This window comes from Vipera berus (genome assembly GCF_964194415.1).
Source record: "Vipera berus genome assembly, chromosome: 1".
In the NCBI taxonomy this organism is placed as follows: domain Eukaryota; kingdom Metazoa; phylum Chordata; class Lepidosauria; order Squamata; family Viperidae; genus Vipera; species Vipera berus.
In genome coordinates, this window is record NC_138202.1 from 14,201,098 (window position 1) to 14,217,016 (window position 15,919).

Genomic DNA, 15,919 nt, shown 5'->3' on the forward strand with positions numbered 1-15,919 from the left:
AGCAGATTCCTGCGGTTATTCAGTGATCTTTAAGCGAATCTGGCTTCCCCCATCAACTCTGCTTGTCAGAAGCCATCGGGAAGCTTGCAGATAATGATCACATGACCTTGGGAGATCGCAACCATTATAAATATATGCTGGTTGCCAAGTGCCTGAATTTTGATCATGTGACCGTGGGGATGCTTTTAAGGTTGTAAGTGCAAGGAGCAATTGTAAGTTGCTGTTTTCACTGACGCTGAAACTTTGAACACTCACTAAACAAATGGTTGTAAGTCAAGGACTACCTGTATTATTATTATTATTATTATTATTATTATTATTATTATTATTATTATTATTATTATTATTATTATTATTAATAATAATAATAATAATAACAATAACAATAATAATAATAACAACAACAACAACAACAACAACAACAATAATAATAATAATAATAATAATAATAATAATAATAATAATAATAATAAAAAAAAATAGAAATAGAAAGACTGTGGCAAAGGCAAGCAAGGATAGTACCAATAGTAATAGGCGCCTTGGGCACAATCCCAAAACAACTGGAGCACCACTTGAACACCATCGGCATTGACAAATTTGCCATTAGTCAATTGCAAAAGGCAGCCTTACTAGGAACTGCTTCCATCCTGCGACAATATCTGTAATACCATCAAACATCCACATCTGCCTATCCCAGGTCCTTGGTAAGGACTCGATAGGTAGAAAAAAATGCCATATCCAGTCTGATCATCTGGCTGACCGTGCGATGATTATTAATAATAAAAACAATAATAACAACAACTCATAAAAGCAGATGGATCAATTTAAAATCATAAGTCACTAACCTATACTGTGTTATCTAATGCCATTCTTTTAAAGGGGGCTTAATCAACATTTTGAAGAAAAACGATTTCTATTATTGTGATTATCCCTGAAAATTCTTTACACAAGTCTCTACCAGATGTTAATTCAACCCCACTGATCTCAAAAGAACAGTACAAACTTGTACACAGAGGTTTCTCAACCTTGACAACTTTAAGACAGGTGGACTTCAACTCCCAGAATTCCCCAGCTGGCTAAGGAATTCTGGGAGTTGAAGTCCACAAATCTTAAAGTTTTCAGGGTTGTGAAACCCTGCTGTGCATCCACAATAAAGAATCTTCAGCCTGGTACATCCAATTGCCTTGTAATGCTAAAATGAATGGGAGTGGTGAGTTTCTGGAAGACATTCTATTGAGAAAATTCTTTTTCTTCTATAAATGCAGTGGTACAATCCTGCCACCAGCTGGTGGGAGATTCATTTGATTCCTAGTGTACAATCCCCTTTCACATGGCCACAAGAACAGGCAGATCTACAGCAGGAACATGTGACTTACCATTGAGCTGCATTCATTCTTCTTGCTTGAACCTACAAATTGTTGAAAAGAGAATATTAAGGAAACAATGCATGGAAGCGAAGCACATACACATACCCTAGGATAGCTAATGTGCACGTAGTTCAAGGAACCCTGATTTCTAAGGGAGATTGTAAATTGCGCATTGGCAGTTCAAGCCTGATGTTTCTACTAAATTCCTTCATAGACAAAATGTTCCTCATGGTAGAAAATGTGGGAGGAGGGGGTTTATATTGGCCTGGGAACAGCTACCTTTCCATCTCCTTTGTGTGCCACGCCAAAAAATGCTTCTTTGAAGCTTTTGCTTTGTTTTGGCTTTCAAGTAGTTTCTCTTAATAAATATTTTTATTTTGCAAATTAGCAAAAATGTATTTCGCAAGTTAAACTGAATTTAAATATTCAGATTTAAACTGCTAAGCATGGGCCTCCCTTGCTGTATTGGCAGTAGCTCCTTTAAGGAATCACTCCTTTTTCTGCATTCACAGGATAGCTGGGTGGCTTGAGGTTTTTTTCAGGGAATCTACACCAACCATAAGAAACCCTGTGAAAAGAATCAATGCTTTGTGGATTTGTCAACAGTTATAGCCAAATACGATGCATGTGAGATCAAGCAATCAAACCAGCCACTTGATGGGTTCCATCCCACTCTGGGTTCCCCAGGCCTGTTGGGGCAAAACCAGGTCTTCAGAGCCTTGCAAAAGAGTGTTAAAGTGGGCACCGGTTTCATTTGCAAAATTGTGCTCCATTTTATGATATTTTTTGCCACAATTGTTAAGTGAATCACCCTGATTGTTAAGTAAATCGCACTTAAATTAAGCCACCAACTTTGCTTGTCATAAGCCAGCTGTTAAGGTTTTAAATAGTGATTACATGACCCCGGGATGCTGCAACCATCAAAAATATATGCTAGTTGCCAAGCACCCGAATCGTGATCACAGGACTGTGGGAATGCTCATTGATCATAAGTCTGAGGACCTATTATAAGTCACTTTTTCACTGTCATGGGACCTTCAAAAACTCACTAAAATGAACGGTTGTAAGTCAAGGACTACTCGTTCATGTAAACAAGAATCTATCAGCAAGATACAAACTCATTTGCATCTCCCCACTAATTCAAGTGTTTGCAAATTTCAGCCTTCTAAAATGACTGGTACGTTTCCCTGCGTTCTGAATCCATTCATTTCCAAGTCAACCTTACCATAGATGGTTCCATTGATACAACATTTCTTGAAAGTCATGATGTTCTGAGTCAAAGTGCCTGTTTTGTCTGAGAAGATATATTCGATCTGCCCCAACTGGTCATTCAGACTTGTGCTCCGAGCTTTGGCAGGTGTGTCTTTCTCTGCACAATACATCTCGGTGTCCCAGTTAATGAAACAGCTGTTGACCAGATAGATAAATTCAAACCTGGGGAAGAAGGACATTGATGATCAGAAAGACCAATGAGATGCCCCACTCTTTTCCCTGGACAAGGAAATCTACCCAGCAGATTCGGGTGCAAAGAGTCCCGATTCAACCCTTCAAATCTCCAAGAAGGGCTGGGGAAGATTCCCATTTCAAACCCAGGAGAACTGATGCTAGTCCCAATGGATCAAAGCTGAGAAATCTTTAGCTATAGGGCCATCCATATGGCTTATCAGCCTCTTCAAGTGCACATGTCCCAGTTATTTATCTGTTTCCACAATTTAATTGGGCAGTTTGGGAATGGGAGACCACAAGATGTCAAGCTTCAATCTCCCTTCTGGGATTTCCAAGGTAGTGGGAAACCCATTAAGTAGAAGTGTTGGAAATAAACAATAGGCATGGCTAATATTATGTGCATATCTTGTGTAGAGATGGGAGAGAGTGAAGATTCAGATGTTCTTAGGCTATGTAATTCTCTTGTTAATCTTCTCCCACTCTTACTTGCCGTCAATTATTAATTTCAAAATACATCTGTTTACACTACTGTATAAGAATAAGAGAAAATATTCCTTAATCGTGGAAATTAAAATTTTATATTAACTATATTATTATATAGTAAATATATATTATTACTTTAAAATGGTTCTGCTAACTAAGTAAACTTCTAGTTTCAACCACGGCATATGTTTCTTCGTTACAATCAGAAATAAATCGCCTCTTAGTGTGTGCAGAAATGGATAGATTGACTTTAAAGATAAAAGAGAAAGAAGACTCCGTGTATTTTAGAACATGGGATAATTTTTATCAATGGCTAGAAAAACAAGTTAGAGAGAAAGGAATGTGATATGTACGTATTAGCAAGAAGAAGACCATCGAGCGATTAATTAACATATTGTTTATGATAATTAACTATTACTCTTTTTTTAAACACATGAACCCAGATATTATGCTGTTTGCTAAATATTGAGAATGTTATTTGAAAAAACCCTAACCCCAACCCTAACCCTAATCCAAATCCCAACCCCAATCCCGACCCCAACTTATTCCTAATCCTATAAAAAAATATATATCAGTGGGTTAGGATGCTGAGCTTGTCGATCAGAAGGCCGGCAGTTTGACGGGTTGAATCCCGAGTGCCGTGTAACAGAGTGAGTGCCTGTTACTCGTCCCAGCTTCTGCCAACCTAGCAGTTCGAAAGCACGTAAAAATGCAAGCCGAAAAATAGGGACCACTACGGTGGGAAGGTAACAGCGTTCTATGCGCCTTTGGCGTCTAGTCATGCCGGCCACATGACCATGGAGACGTCCTCGGACAAGCGCTGGCTCTTCGGCTTTGAAACGGAGATGAGCACCAGCCCCTAGAGTTGGAAACGACTAGCAAATAAATTGCCTCAAATGTCAATAAGTTTAAACTGCACAAGATTGAGAGTATGTCCAAAAACAATGAACATTCACTTCAGTTCATAGAAAGACCTTGAAAACTCACTTACCTTTGCAGGCAAAATTTTATGAGCTTATTATGTTCTTACCGGAGATCCCACAGGATTTCTTAACAAGAACCCAAACTTTCATGACGTTTGGCCCGCTTCATATATATATTGGACAATGAAGAATATATTGATATTTGTGGGATCTTTGTAACTGCCATTTAGGATAATCTTGTTATTTTGGGGTACCATGTTGCTGCCTCTTCCATTAATTGAATGTCTACAGAAGTTGTGGGTGCTCCATCACTGGAGTTTTTTAAGAAGAGATTGGACGACAATTTGTCTGAAATGGTATTACAGTTTCCTGCTTGAGCAGGAGGTTGGACTAGAAGACCTCCAAAGTCCCTTCCGACTTTATTACTCTGTTATTTTGTTAATCAAAGGAATATAAAGGAATATATTAATCAAAGGAATATAAAGGTAGTCCTTGACTTATACTCATTTGTTTGGCAACCATTCAAAGTTACAGTGGCACTGGAAAAAAGTGACTTAGAACTGATGCTCGGACATACAATTGTCACACCATCCCCATGGTCATGTGATCAAAATTCAGGTGCTTGGGAAATATTTATGATGGTTGCTGCATCCTGATTTATTTATTTTTATTTATTTTTATTTTAATTCCATTTATATCCCGCCCTTCTCCGAAGACTCAGGGCGGCTTACAAGCTTAGCAGTAGCCTTCATTCTATGTATATGCCTGCTTATTAGGGCTTTCACACACACCCCAGCGGCATTATTACAAAGTCAGCTTAATTGCCCCCAACAATCTGGGTCCTCATTTTATCTACCTCGGAAGGATGGAAGGCTGAGTCAACCTTGAGCCTGGTGGGACTCGAACCTGCACTAATTGCAGGCAGCTGGTGTTACTTAAGGAGGCATTAGCCCACTGCTCCACCAATGTCATGTGAATGCCATTTGTAACTTTCCCAGGGGGCTTCCGACAATGTGAGAAGCAGGATTCGCTTAACAACAATGTGATTCACTTAACAACTGCAGTGACGCACTCAATAACTACGGCAAAAAAGGTTCATAAAATTGGGTAAGACTCATTTAACAACTGCCTTGCTTAGCAAATGGAAATTGTGGTCGTAAGTCAAGGACTACCTGTATACTATCATCAGAAACGTTTTCAACTACAAATCAATTCTCCAACACAAAGTCCAGCCCCACCAGTTTCCAGTTGAGGTGGACAGCAATGCTACCGCCCAGCAGAAATAGAGCCTCAGCCAATAAGATACTGCAGTTTTCCACGAAAAGGATTTCCATGAAAGATCCCATTATCTGACTAAAATCAAAGCCAGTCCATTGCTCCACAGTGGACCAATCAAATTCAAGCAGGAAAGTGGTGGGAACCTATGGACTTCTAGGATTGCTGAATTGCAGTTGTTCTCAACAATTCCACCAAGAGATGCATCTCTGCAGCATTCAAAGGATTATAGGTGCTCTAGAGCAGAGTGGGGGAACATTGGCCCTTTTATGACTTGTGGACTTCAACTCCCAGAATTCCTGAGCCAGCATGTTCCCCACCCCTGCTCTAGAGTAAGAAAAGATAGAGTTGAAACCTACGTGATGAGCATGGACATGGGGATGACCAGGCTGAGGAGGATAAGGAATCCCCAAAATGCAAAAAAGGCATAGCTGAGTGCACTAGTATGGTGGTAGAAGGCAAAAAGGTAGCTGTGTTCCTGGAAGAACTTGGTGGCCCATAACCCTGAGCCAATGGCAAGGCCGAAGGAAGTCAGAAGAAGAGTGACTGTAATCTATGGAAACAAGGAACAAGAAAGATGGGATTAGCTTAGTTTGAAGAAGGGTTGTGAAGGAAAAACTCAGGACCCAGCTTCACATCTCCAAGGAAAAGTGGGGGGAAATTACACCTACATCAAAAAAAAAAAGATGCCAGGCCCTTCTCAATCCGATGCTCTCTGGATACATTCAGTACAATGTAAAAGTCCACGGAAAGTGGCTGGTATAGAATCTGATCTATACAAGTAATCCTTAACTTAAAACCATCCTACGGCAACACCTGCGGCCAGTGTCAACGTCCCTCCGCCTAGTGCGCTCCCACAGAGAGGGCCTCCTCAGGGTGCCTCCGATCAAAGAATGTCGATTGGTGGCCCCCAGGGGGACGGCGTTCTCTGTGGGCGCGCCAGATTTATGGAACCATCTTCCAGTTGAGCTCCGGATGGCACCCCACCTTCGCTCCTTCCGGCGGGATCTAAAAACTTATTTATTTGAGCAATCCGGCCTGGTTTGATGGGTTAAGGCAGACATGTCAAACACAAGGCTCGGGGGCCAGATCCGGCCCGCGAAGTGGTTTCATGCGGCCCGCGAAACCATTCTGGAAACAGTGAGGGAACAGCCCCCACTGCCTTGGCCCTGGCCCAGAGACCCTCCTCCTGCCAGAGACCCCCAGATCTGTCCCACTCCTGCCCAGGCCCCCATAGGCACCCTTGATACGAACGATGTAGAGCTGGCCACGCCCACCCAGTAGGCCATACACACTCTAGCCACGCCCACCCAGTAGGCCACACCCACCCAGGCCACACCCACCCGGCCCCCTGAGGGCAACCGCAATGCTGATGCGGCCCTCAATGAAATTGAGTTTGACACCCCTGGGTTAAGGGTTGGGTTTTTAATATGGTTTTAATTACTGTTTATATCGGGCATAATATTTAATTGTTTTTTAACCTTTGTACTTCGTTTTTAATATTTATTGCCCTGTACACCGCCCTGAGTCCTTCGGGAGAAGGGCGGTATAAAAATTTAATAAATATAAATATAAATATATAAATCCACTTAGGGATAATTTGAAGTTGCAATGACACTGAAAAAAGTGACTTATGACCCGTCCTCACACTTAACAATTGTTGCAGCATCCCCACGGTCATGTGATCAAAACGTGGGCACTTGGCAACCAGCCTGTACTTAATGACAGTTGCAGCATCCCGCGGTCATGTGATCACCCCTTGCGACTTTCCCAGGGAGCTTCCCGCAAGCAAACTCGATGCAGAGATCAGATTTGCTTAACAGCTGCATGATGCACTTAACAACTGCAGCAATTCATTTAACAACCGTGGGAGGAAAGGTCGTAGAATTAGGTGTAACTCACTTAACAGCTGCCTTCCTTGGCAACGGAAAAATCTAATCCCAACTGTACTTGTAAGTCAAGGGCTACCTTATACATAAGAGAGAAGAACCTAAAGGCTTGTGAAAATAGTTTTGTAGATTCAGTTCTCAGGGATGCGACAAGCAGATGTTGCATAACAAAACAGAATGTTTCTAATCTCTGAGAAGGTAGCATGGCATTTGCGGGGGGTGGGGGGTCAAATAAAGCAAAATGGTGGCTTTGGCCATACAATTTGAACCCGATCCCTTCTATACAGGTATCAATGTCACACTCGTGTACAAAGCGGTGGGGCTTCGCTACTGCCATCTTGCTGTTTTGGACCCCACCCCAGCCTGTTTGCATGCTACTCAAAGTAGAACCACCTCCCCTTTCTTATATCCCTCTTGTTCCTCCTGGCCTCAGAAAACTTGAATAGTAGGGTGCTTTTACCAGGAGCACGAGACGATCCATCAGATGGCAGAGTTTTGTTTTTTTTAACTTGATCTTTCCACAGTTTTTCATGATTTTGGTATCGAAACCTGGAAAAGAGACATTTGAGATGGTTGGATTTTAAAACAAAACAAACACAGCTGCCACTGTGGGAGAAACCAGTCGCCAAATGCCTGTAGGTTGGAAAGGCAAACTGGATTGGCTGAGTGTTCTGTGTCACCTTCAGTTTCAGGTTTGATGTTTGAGGGCAGATGGGCAGATGCGGAAACAGGCTGTCTCCAATTTCCATTATGAAATAATGTTGAGAGCTTATTTGATCTTGAGTGATTGGTGCTTGGGTTCCTTTACTTATCTAGCTGTTTTTAATTTAAAAACTCTTCAAACAGTTTCAAACCAGATCCTAGGCCTCTCATCTCATCCCAGGTGTGGGCGCAGCTGTTTCAAGTGAAGCAAGACAAGATCCTATTTATGATTATCCTGAGCCTGAAAAAAGCATATGAACTGGTACGGTCAGCTTCTCTTAATGTTTCCTGCCTGAGGAAATGTAGGAAAAGAGCAAGGAAGAATATGCCAGAAAAGTGACTGGCATGTGATCCAAAAGAAAAGTCGGCTGGTGCTGGTGAAAAGATTATGGAGAAATCTAGATTGGAGATTGGAGAAACGTTTTCCAACCTTGAGAAGTTTAAAACAGTGGTGGGGTTCAGATAGGTCAGACATGTCAAACACAAGGCCTGGGGGCCGGATGCGGCCCACGAAGTGGTTTCATGTGGCCCGCAAAAGTGAGGGAACGGCCCCCGCTGCCTTGGTCCTGGCCCAGAGACCCTCCTTCTGCCAGCGACCCTCAGATCTGTCCCACTCCTGCCCAGGCCCCCATAGGCACCCTTGATGCGAACGATGTAGACCTGGCCATGCCCACCCAGTAGGCCATACGCACTCTAGCCACGCCCACCCAGTAGGCCACGCCCACCCTGGCCATACCCACCCGGCCCCCTGAGGGCAACCGCAATGCTGATGCGGCCCTCAATGAAATTGAGTTTGACACCCCTGAGATAGGTGAACAACCGGTTCCCTGTGTGGATGCTGCTTCCAGAAGTCCATTCTGGGCCTGGGCAACAAAAAATTAGCTACTGGTTCTGCTGAAGTGGTGTGAACTGGCTGAATCCCACCACTGGTTTAAGATGTATGGACTTCAACTCCCAGAATTCCCCAGCCAGCATGGCTGGCTGGGGAATTCTGGGAATTGAAGTCCATCCTTCTTAAAATACCCAAGGTTGAAAAACCCTGGATTAGACACATAAAATTGGGCAAACCATCTCCAGTTAATATGGCAAGTGGCTTCTGTGGCACCTGATTAGTGCTCTTTCTCCCTTCAGCTGTCTCTGACCAGCCGCTGAAGAGAAGATCGGGCAATTTTGTTTCTTGTTTCTCTAGATAGCAGGAAAAGAGATATTTACAGAGAAGCAGGATTTGGAAAAATTTAGGAAATACTTCTTAATGGATGATTGAATACTCTGCCTTGGGAGGGAGGGAGATGATAGATAGATAGATAGATAGATAGATAGATAGATAGATAGATAGATAGATAGATAGATAGATAGATAGATAGATAGATAGATAGATAGATAGATAGATAGATAGATTTTTTTGCTGGAGAGAGATGGCAATGACAAATTGCCACAAGAGCATTGAATTGTAAATGTTCCACTGTTACTTTATTTTAAGGTTGCCATGTACAGCAGGGTTGGCCTAGATGACCTCAGAGGTCCTTTCCAACCCTTATTCCATGGAAGGCAAGCTTGATCTTTCTCACTCACCTGCATAAATAACAAGGCCGTAGCAAACCTCTGTGTTACGTATTCTGCAGCCACGCAACAGGATTTTCTCACAGTCGAGAGGGTATTTCTCTCCATGCCATTCTAAGGTGCCAATAAAGTTGTGTAACTGGCTGTTTGGCTCTTCGCAGACCACCTCACCTGGACAATTGAAAGAAGAGATGAGAACCTGGTTCACCTATTTCTCCTCCCCACCCCAAAATATCCTTTTTTTCCCTGCAACCCCACATTTCTTTTAGCATTTATCTTAAAATGGTACCTTTATTCCAACCAGGGTTACTTATCAATATATGTATTTATGTACTTATGTAATTTATGTACATTTTTATCTATCTATCTATCATCTATCTATCTATCTATCTATCTATCTATCTATCTATCTATCTATCTATCTATCTATCTATCTATCTATCTATCTATCTCATTTCCTTCCATGAAATGTATCTCTAGAGATGTGTATGGTCAAGAATACACATATGGTTAGAGAAAATGACTAAAAAAACATATAGATTTTAAGCCAGAATTATTTTTGTTAGGCATAATTGTAGGAAATTATGAGAAAGAGTGTATATATCTAATTTTACATGTATTAACTGCAGCAAGAACTGTATTCACTCAACATTGGAAAAATGAAAATGTACCAACGGAGGAAGAATTAATTTAAAAAAATTAGATTGTGCAGAAATGGATAGATTGACATTGAAAATGAAAGAGAAAGAAGATTCAGTATATTTTATAAAATGGGATACCTTTTATCAATGGCTAGAAAAATGAGGTAGAGAGAAAGGAATTTAGCATGTATTAGTAAGTTAAGTGTTGGAACCCAGACAATATGTTGCTGATAAAATATTAAGCAGTTGTGATCAAAACTTAAATAGCAAAGGAAAGAGAATTCAATTACAGCATTCTTCAAATCATGTAAAACCCCAGTAGAATAATAAATGATAATAAATGAAATTACCGATCCCGTGGAACCATTTCTGAAAATGAAAAGAAAGGATTGTGAGAAGCACTCACCATCAAAGGCAGCCATGTTCTCCATGCAGGTCAGCTTCTCATGTGTTACCAGGAGAGCTTGTCTGTATTTCAAGTTGGTCTCTCTGAAAAAAGCAGAGTGGAATCAGCTTCAAAACCGGAAAATGAGCAGCCTTTTTTTAATTGTAGTATGGTACAGGTAGTCCTCGACTTACAAAGTTTGTTTAACGATGGTTCGAAGTTACAACACCACTGAAAATAGTGACATGACCATTTTTCACACTTATGAACGTTGCCTCATCCCCATGGTCACGTGATTTACATTCAGATACTTGACAACTGACTCACATTTATGGCGCCGGTTGCAGTGTCCCGGGGTCATGTGATCCCCTTTTGAGATCTTCTGAGAAGCAAAGTCAACGGGGAAGCCAGATTCACTTAAAAACTGTGTTATTAATTGAACAACTGCAGTGATTCGCTTAACAAATGCGGCAAGAAAAGTTGTAAAATGGGGCAAAGCTCAGTTAACAAGTTTCTCATTTAGCAACATAAATTTTGGGCTCCGCCGTGGCCGTAAGTTGAGGACTACCTGTATTGTATTGTATTGTTTCAATTTAAATTTAATGGAGAACATTTTTAAATGAAGGCCGGGACAGGAATATGTGCTACTTTCTTTGGATTTCTATAAGTAGCCTGTTATGTATTGATGTGAAGTGATATGGGCAGTTATAAATGAATAACTGCCGTGTTCGTTTAAACTCTTAACTGCCTGTCTGCAGTATTGTAAATTTGTGTTTTGGGCGGGAAAATGCTTTAATCTCATTGGCCACCGCCTATCGGTGGTCCATATAAATAGATGTCAAGGCAGCTGTTAGAGCTGCTTCTGTGTTAACCTAATAAACGTTCAGATGTTTAACTACGCTCACCTCCTCAATGCCTCACCGATCTCAATACTTAACATAGCCCTTGACTTACAACCATTTATTTAGTGCTCAGAGTTACTATGACACTGAAAAAGTGACTTACACCCAGGGGTGGGATTCAAATATGTGAACAACCAGTTTTCTGTGTGGATGCTGTTTACGGAAGACTGCTGTCGGCCTGGGCAACAAAAAATTAGCTACCGGTTCTGCCGAACTGGTGCAAACTGGCTGAATCCCACCTCTGCTTACAACGCACACACTTTTGACAGTTGCAGCATCCCCACAATCACGTGATGAAAAGATGGCCACTTGGCAACCAGCACGGATTTGTGATACATGGGATTGGGTCATGGGATTGCCATGTGTGGCCCTCCCAGCCAGCATCTGAGAAGGAAAGTCCATGGGAGGAGCTGGAATCGCTTAAATTCAAGGTGCTGGTGATGACCTATAAAGCCCTACATGGATTGGGTCCGGGATATCTGAGGGAACACCTGCTGCCGGCATCACGTTCCCTCCGTCCAGTGCGCTCCCACAGGGAGGGTCTGCTCAGGGTGCCACCGGTAAGAGATTGCTGGCGGGTAACACCCAGGGATAGGGCCTTCTCTGTGGGGGCGCCTGCCCTTTGGAACCAGCTGCCAGTGGAGCTGAGGACTGCCCCTGACCTCCGTTCGTTCCGCCGGGGCCTGAAGACCTGGCTCTTCAAGCTCTCTGGCCCAGGCTGAGGACTAATTTATTTTAATTGGGGTTTTATTTATACAGGGATAAATTTAATCTTTTTTAAATTTGGTTTTTAACTTTTGTATTTTTGGTTTTTAATTACCCTGTAAACCGCCCTGAGTCCCTCGGGAAAGGGCGGTATATAAATGTAATAAAATAAAATAAATAAAATAAATAAAGATTGAGTGATTCACTTAACAACTGCAGTGATTCACTTAACAACCATGGCAAAACAGGTCATAAAATTAGACACGGCTCACTCAACAACCACCTTGCGTAGCAGTGGAAATGTTGGCCTCAACTGTGCTTTAAGTCAAGGACGACCTGTATTCATGTTTCACAAGTAAACCAATGCCATTTCATCAAAATTAATTTATTTAAATTAATAAATTGAATATGTTGCTCTACTGGCACTTAAGTGGAGCATGACTCCTGCCAAAATTATTTCCTACATTGTCTTCAATTATCCGTATGCCAGGAATGAAATAAGAACAGAACAGAACAGAATAGAATAGAATAGAACAGAACAGAACTGGAAGGGACCTTGGAGGTCTGCTAGTCCAGCCCCCCGCTTAAGCAGGAGAACCTACACCATCTCAGACAGGTGATTGTCTAGTCTCTTCTTAAAGATCTCCAGTGATGGGGTGCCCATGATTTCTGGGGGTATGCTGTTCCACTGGTTGATATACAGCCCTGGTATCAAAATATTTTTTTTTGCCCTTATTCTACCACTGTTCAAGAGCACCTTTGATATGTGAAAAGCCTATATCAATGTTTTCTATATCAGGAACTTTAAGAGGTATGGACTTCAATTCCCAGAATTCCCCATCCAGTATTTGAGGAAGGTTCATGTTCCACGTATAATAACAGAGCAAATAATAATAATAATAATAATAACAATAATAATAATAACAAGCAAAGACATTACCCATCTATATCCATAGTCTCCACGTAGCAGAGGCTGTTTGGTTCTGAACTGGAGAGTAAGAGAATGTCAGCCTGGGGAAAAAAGAAGAGAGCTTTGTTGATAGGTCCAAATATAGCCAGCGACTACCAATCCATCTTTTGAAAATGTTGGTTTTCGTCACACAATCACATTTATACAGTATTATCCACTACTTTGTTTCAAAGTTTAGTAAGTATAAGACTTTGTAAAAACATGTTTTATAGAAGCATTGTCTTTATTACACCTCCAGCAAAATGCGGTCCTAGACAATCCTTTTTTATATGGGCATCATGGAGTCTAATAAAGCTTAAAAAAAGTTCTCTTAAATTATATACCTAGTATAAGTAGTCTCGACTTACAACGTTGCTTAGTGACTGTTTAAAGTTATCACCCCATAGTACTTATGACACAATTATAATTAAATTATGATACAGCCCACTCTCTGTTCCCTTATGGATGTAAGTCAAGGGCTACCTATTCATGCAATATGACAACTGGACAATGTAAATGGATTCTCCACGCCCATAACCACATGACTCAATTAACAATTGCAATGATTCACTTAAAGTCAGGTCTCACTCAACTTATAACAGCAACATCTTACGATAGAAATTCCAGTTCCAATTGTGATTGTAAGTCGAGGATTACCATCAGTTCAACTGTCCACAATTCTCCAAAGACAGAGATTTTAATTCTGTAATTTTGCATAATACAGTTTTAAGAAACCATTTCCCCTAATGCTTGCAATATGTTGGTGTGAGTTACCTTGAGGTCAGATGGGCAGCCTATAAATTTTATAAATAAATAAGTGGCTTCCATACAGTTTTTTCCCCCTAATATACTTTTTTAAAACAAGGGTGAACTGCAGAATGGTGAACTTCAAAAAAGTGAGAATATTAAATGATTCCAAAATTATAGTTCACGAATTGGTAGAAAATAACAAATTAGGCAAATTGAGACTGAAATACAAGAGGCACTTTGGTGTGATGGTTAAGATGCTGGCCTAGAAACTGGAAGACTGTCACTTCTAGTCCCGCCTTAGGCATGAAAACTGACTGGGTGATCCTGGGCCAATTACCAGGAGACGGGAAGTTCTAGTCCCACCTTAGGCATAAAAGACAGCTGCACGACTTTGAGCCAATTCCTCTCTCTTAGCCCAACCCACCTCATACTGTTGTTAGGGGGACAATAGGCGGAGGAAGGAATATTACAGTATGTAATTCACTGTGAATTACTAATGAAATAATAGGCAAACAAAACTCAAATAAATAAACACAATAAATATTGTTTTCCATTGCCTTATTTGGGAAAGTTTTCTTTTTTAAAAAAAAGATTTTTTTAAAAAAAGTAGATTATAGCCATCTAGAATGCAGCCCTGGATAGATATCATGATTCTGGATTTTGTGTCCAGTTACACACAAAACAGCATCACTGTGCAAGTGAAGGGGAAGCATGTTAAAACCTGCCCTTTTCCACCAGCAATTTCACACAAGTCTCTACATGACAAAATACATTTCCTTCTAACCCCTGGATCCAATCTAAAGATGGAGATCTGCAAACACAAAAGTTTTCAAAACTCTGCTCTTCTGTTCTGAACTGAAATGGAGCTGTCAAAATTAGAAGAGGCAGAAGCTTTTTTTTAGGATCGCAATATTTTGACCACTCTTGAAATAATCTGGCCAAAAACATTTTGTTTGTTCAGTATGTAAAGAAAATTTGGCACCTGTTTCTAATCCTCAACTTTCATTTCAACCTAGACAACCTGCTGGAAAAGCAAAAAAAAAAAAGTCCTGATAGAAGCTGAACCATGATTATGTCTCTTGAGAATTTAAATTTTATTCAGTGACAGCCTTGATTAAGACAAGAAAAGACAAATTCTTACCGGTACAAAGCTATCCTTGTGAAGGCAAACGATATCACCCACTTGTATATCACACCATTTCTTTTTGCAGAAACTAGGAATATGGGAAATATAATAGATAAGAAAGGTTTGGTCTAGTGGTAAAATCACCAGGCTAGAAGGCAGGAGACCGTGAGTTCAAGTCCTCCCTTAGCCATGAAAATCAGCTGGGTGACTTTGGGCCAATCACGTTCTCTCAATCCCAGCCCACCCCACAGGGTTGTTGTGGGGAAAATAGGATGAGGAAGCTGTGTTGGATACGTTCGCCACTTTGAGTTATTTGTAAAAAGGTGGGATACAAGTTAATAAATAAAAATAAAAGAAATAAATCCACTTTGTGGGACCAATGGAAAGACTGGAGCACTTGTGTCAATAAACTAAAAAACTCAGGAAAGACAGAAAGGTGAATTTGTAGTGAATACCATCACTCTCAAGAGAGACTGGAGAAATGGCAAAATTTATTGCTTTGATTAAAGAGAAGTCTTTATCTAGCTATGTTTTCTACCTGGAAGCCAATTCTTGGATTTTTTGAATGAACCTGAAAAAAAAATGAAATGTGGGTCTTGATGATTAAATATGTTTATGATGATAGACATACTCTTTCTTATGGTTTATTGTAGTTCAAAGGGTCCTTGATTTACAGGTTTTTATCTGTATCAAAGAAAGTCGGAAGATCCTTTTTTTATAGCTTTTTGTTGTTGCTTGCACACTGCATTTTTTTTGTTATTCCTTTCCCCCTTTTTAACTCCTTTTCTTTTTTCTTTGTAACACACACACACACAC

The 15,919-nt window shown here is 40.8% G+C and overlaps 1 protein-coding gene across 1 annotated transcript in view; it reads right to left on the reverse strand.

The window, feature by feature from the left end:
* Positions 1-15,488, reverse strand: part of ATP8B3 (ATPase phospholipid transporting 8B3) — a 56,826-nt gene extending 41,338 nt beyond the window's left edge. The window contains exons 1-8 of the mRNA XM_081345824.1: positions 15,119-15,488; positions 13,219-13,289; positions 10,693-10,775; positions 9,658-9,816; positions 7,844-7,932; positions 5,854-6,047; positions 2,593-2,801; positions 1,377-1,408 (exon numbers count right to left, since the gene is read on the reverse strand). Coding sequence (XP_081201950.1) covers positions 1,377-1,408; positions 2,593-2,801; positions 5,854-6,047; positions 7,844-7,932; positions 9,658-9,816; positions 10,693-10,775; positions 13,219-13,232 — 780 coding nt within the window. The 5' untranslated portion in view covers positions 13,233-13,289; positions 15,119-15,488. The remainder of the gene's footprint in view (positions 1-1,376; positions 1,409-2,592; positions 2,802-5,853; positions 6,048-7,843; positions 7,933-9,657; positions 9,817-10,692; positions 10,776-13,218; positions 13,290-15,118) is intronic.
* Between the last annotated feature and the right edge of the window lie 431 nt (positions 15,489-15,919).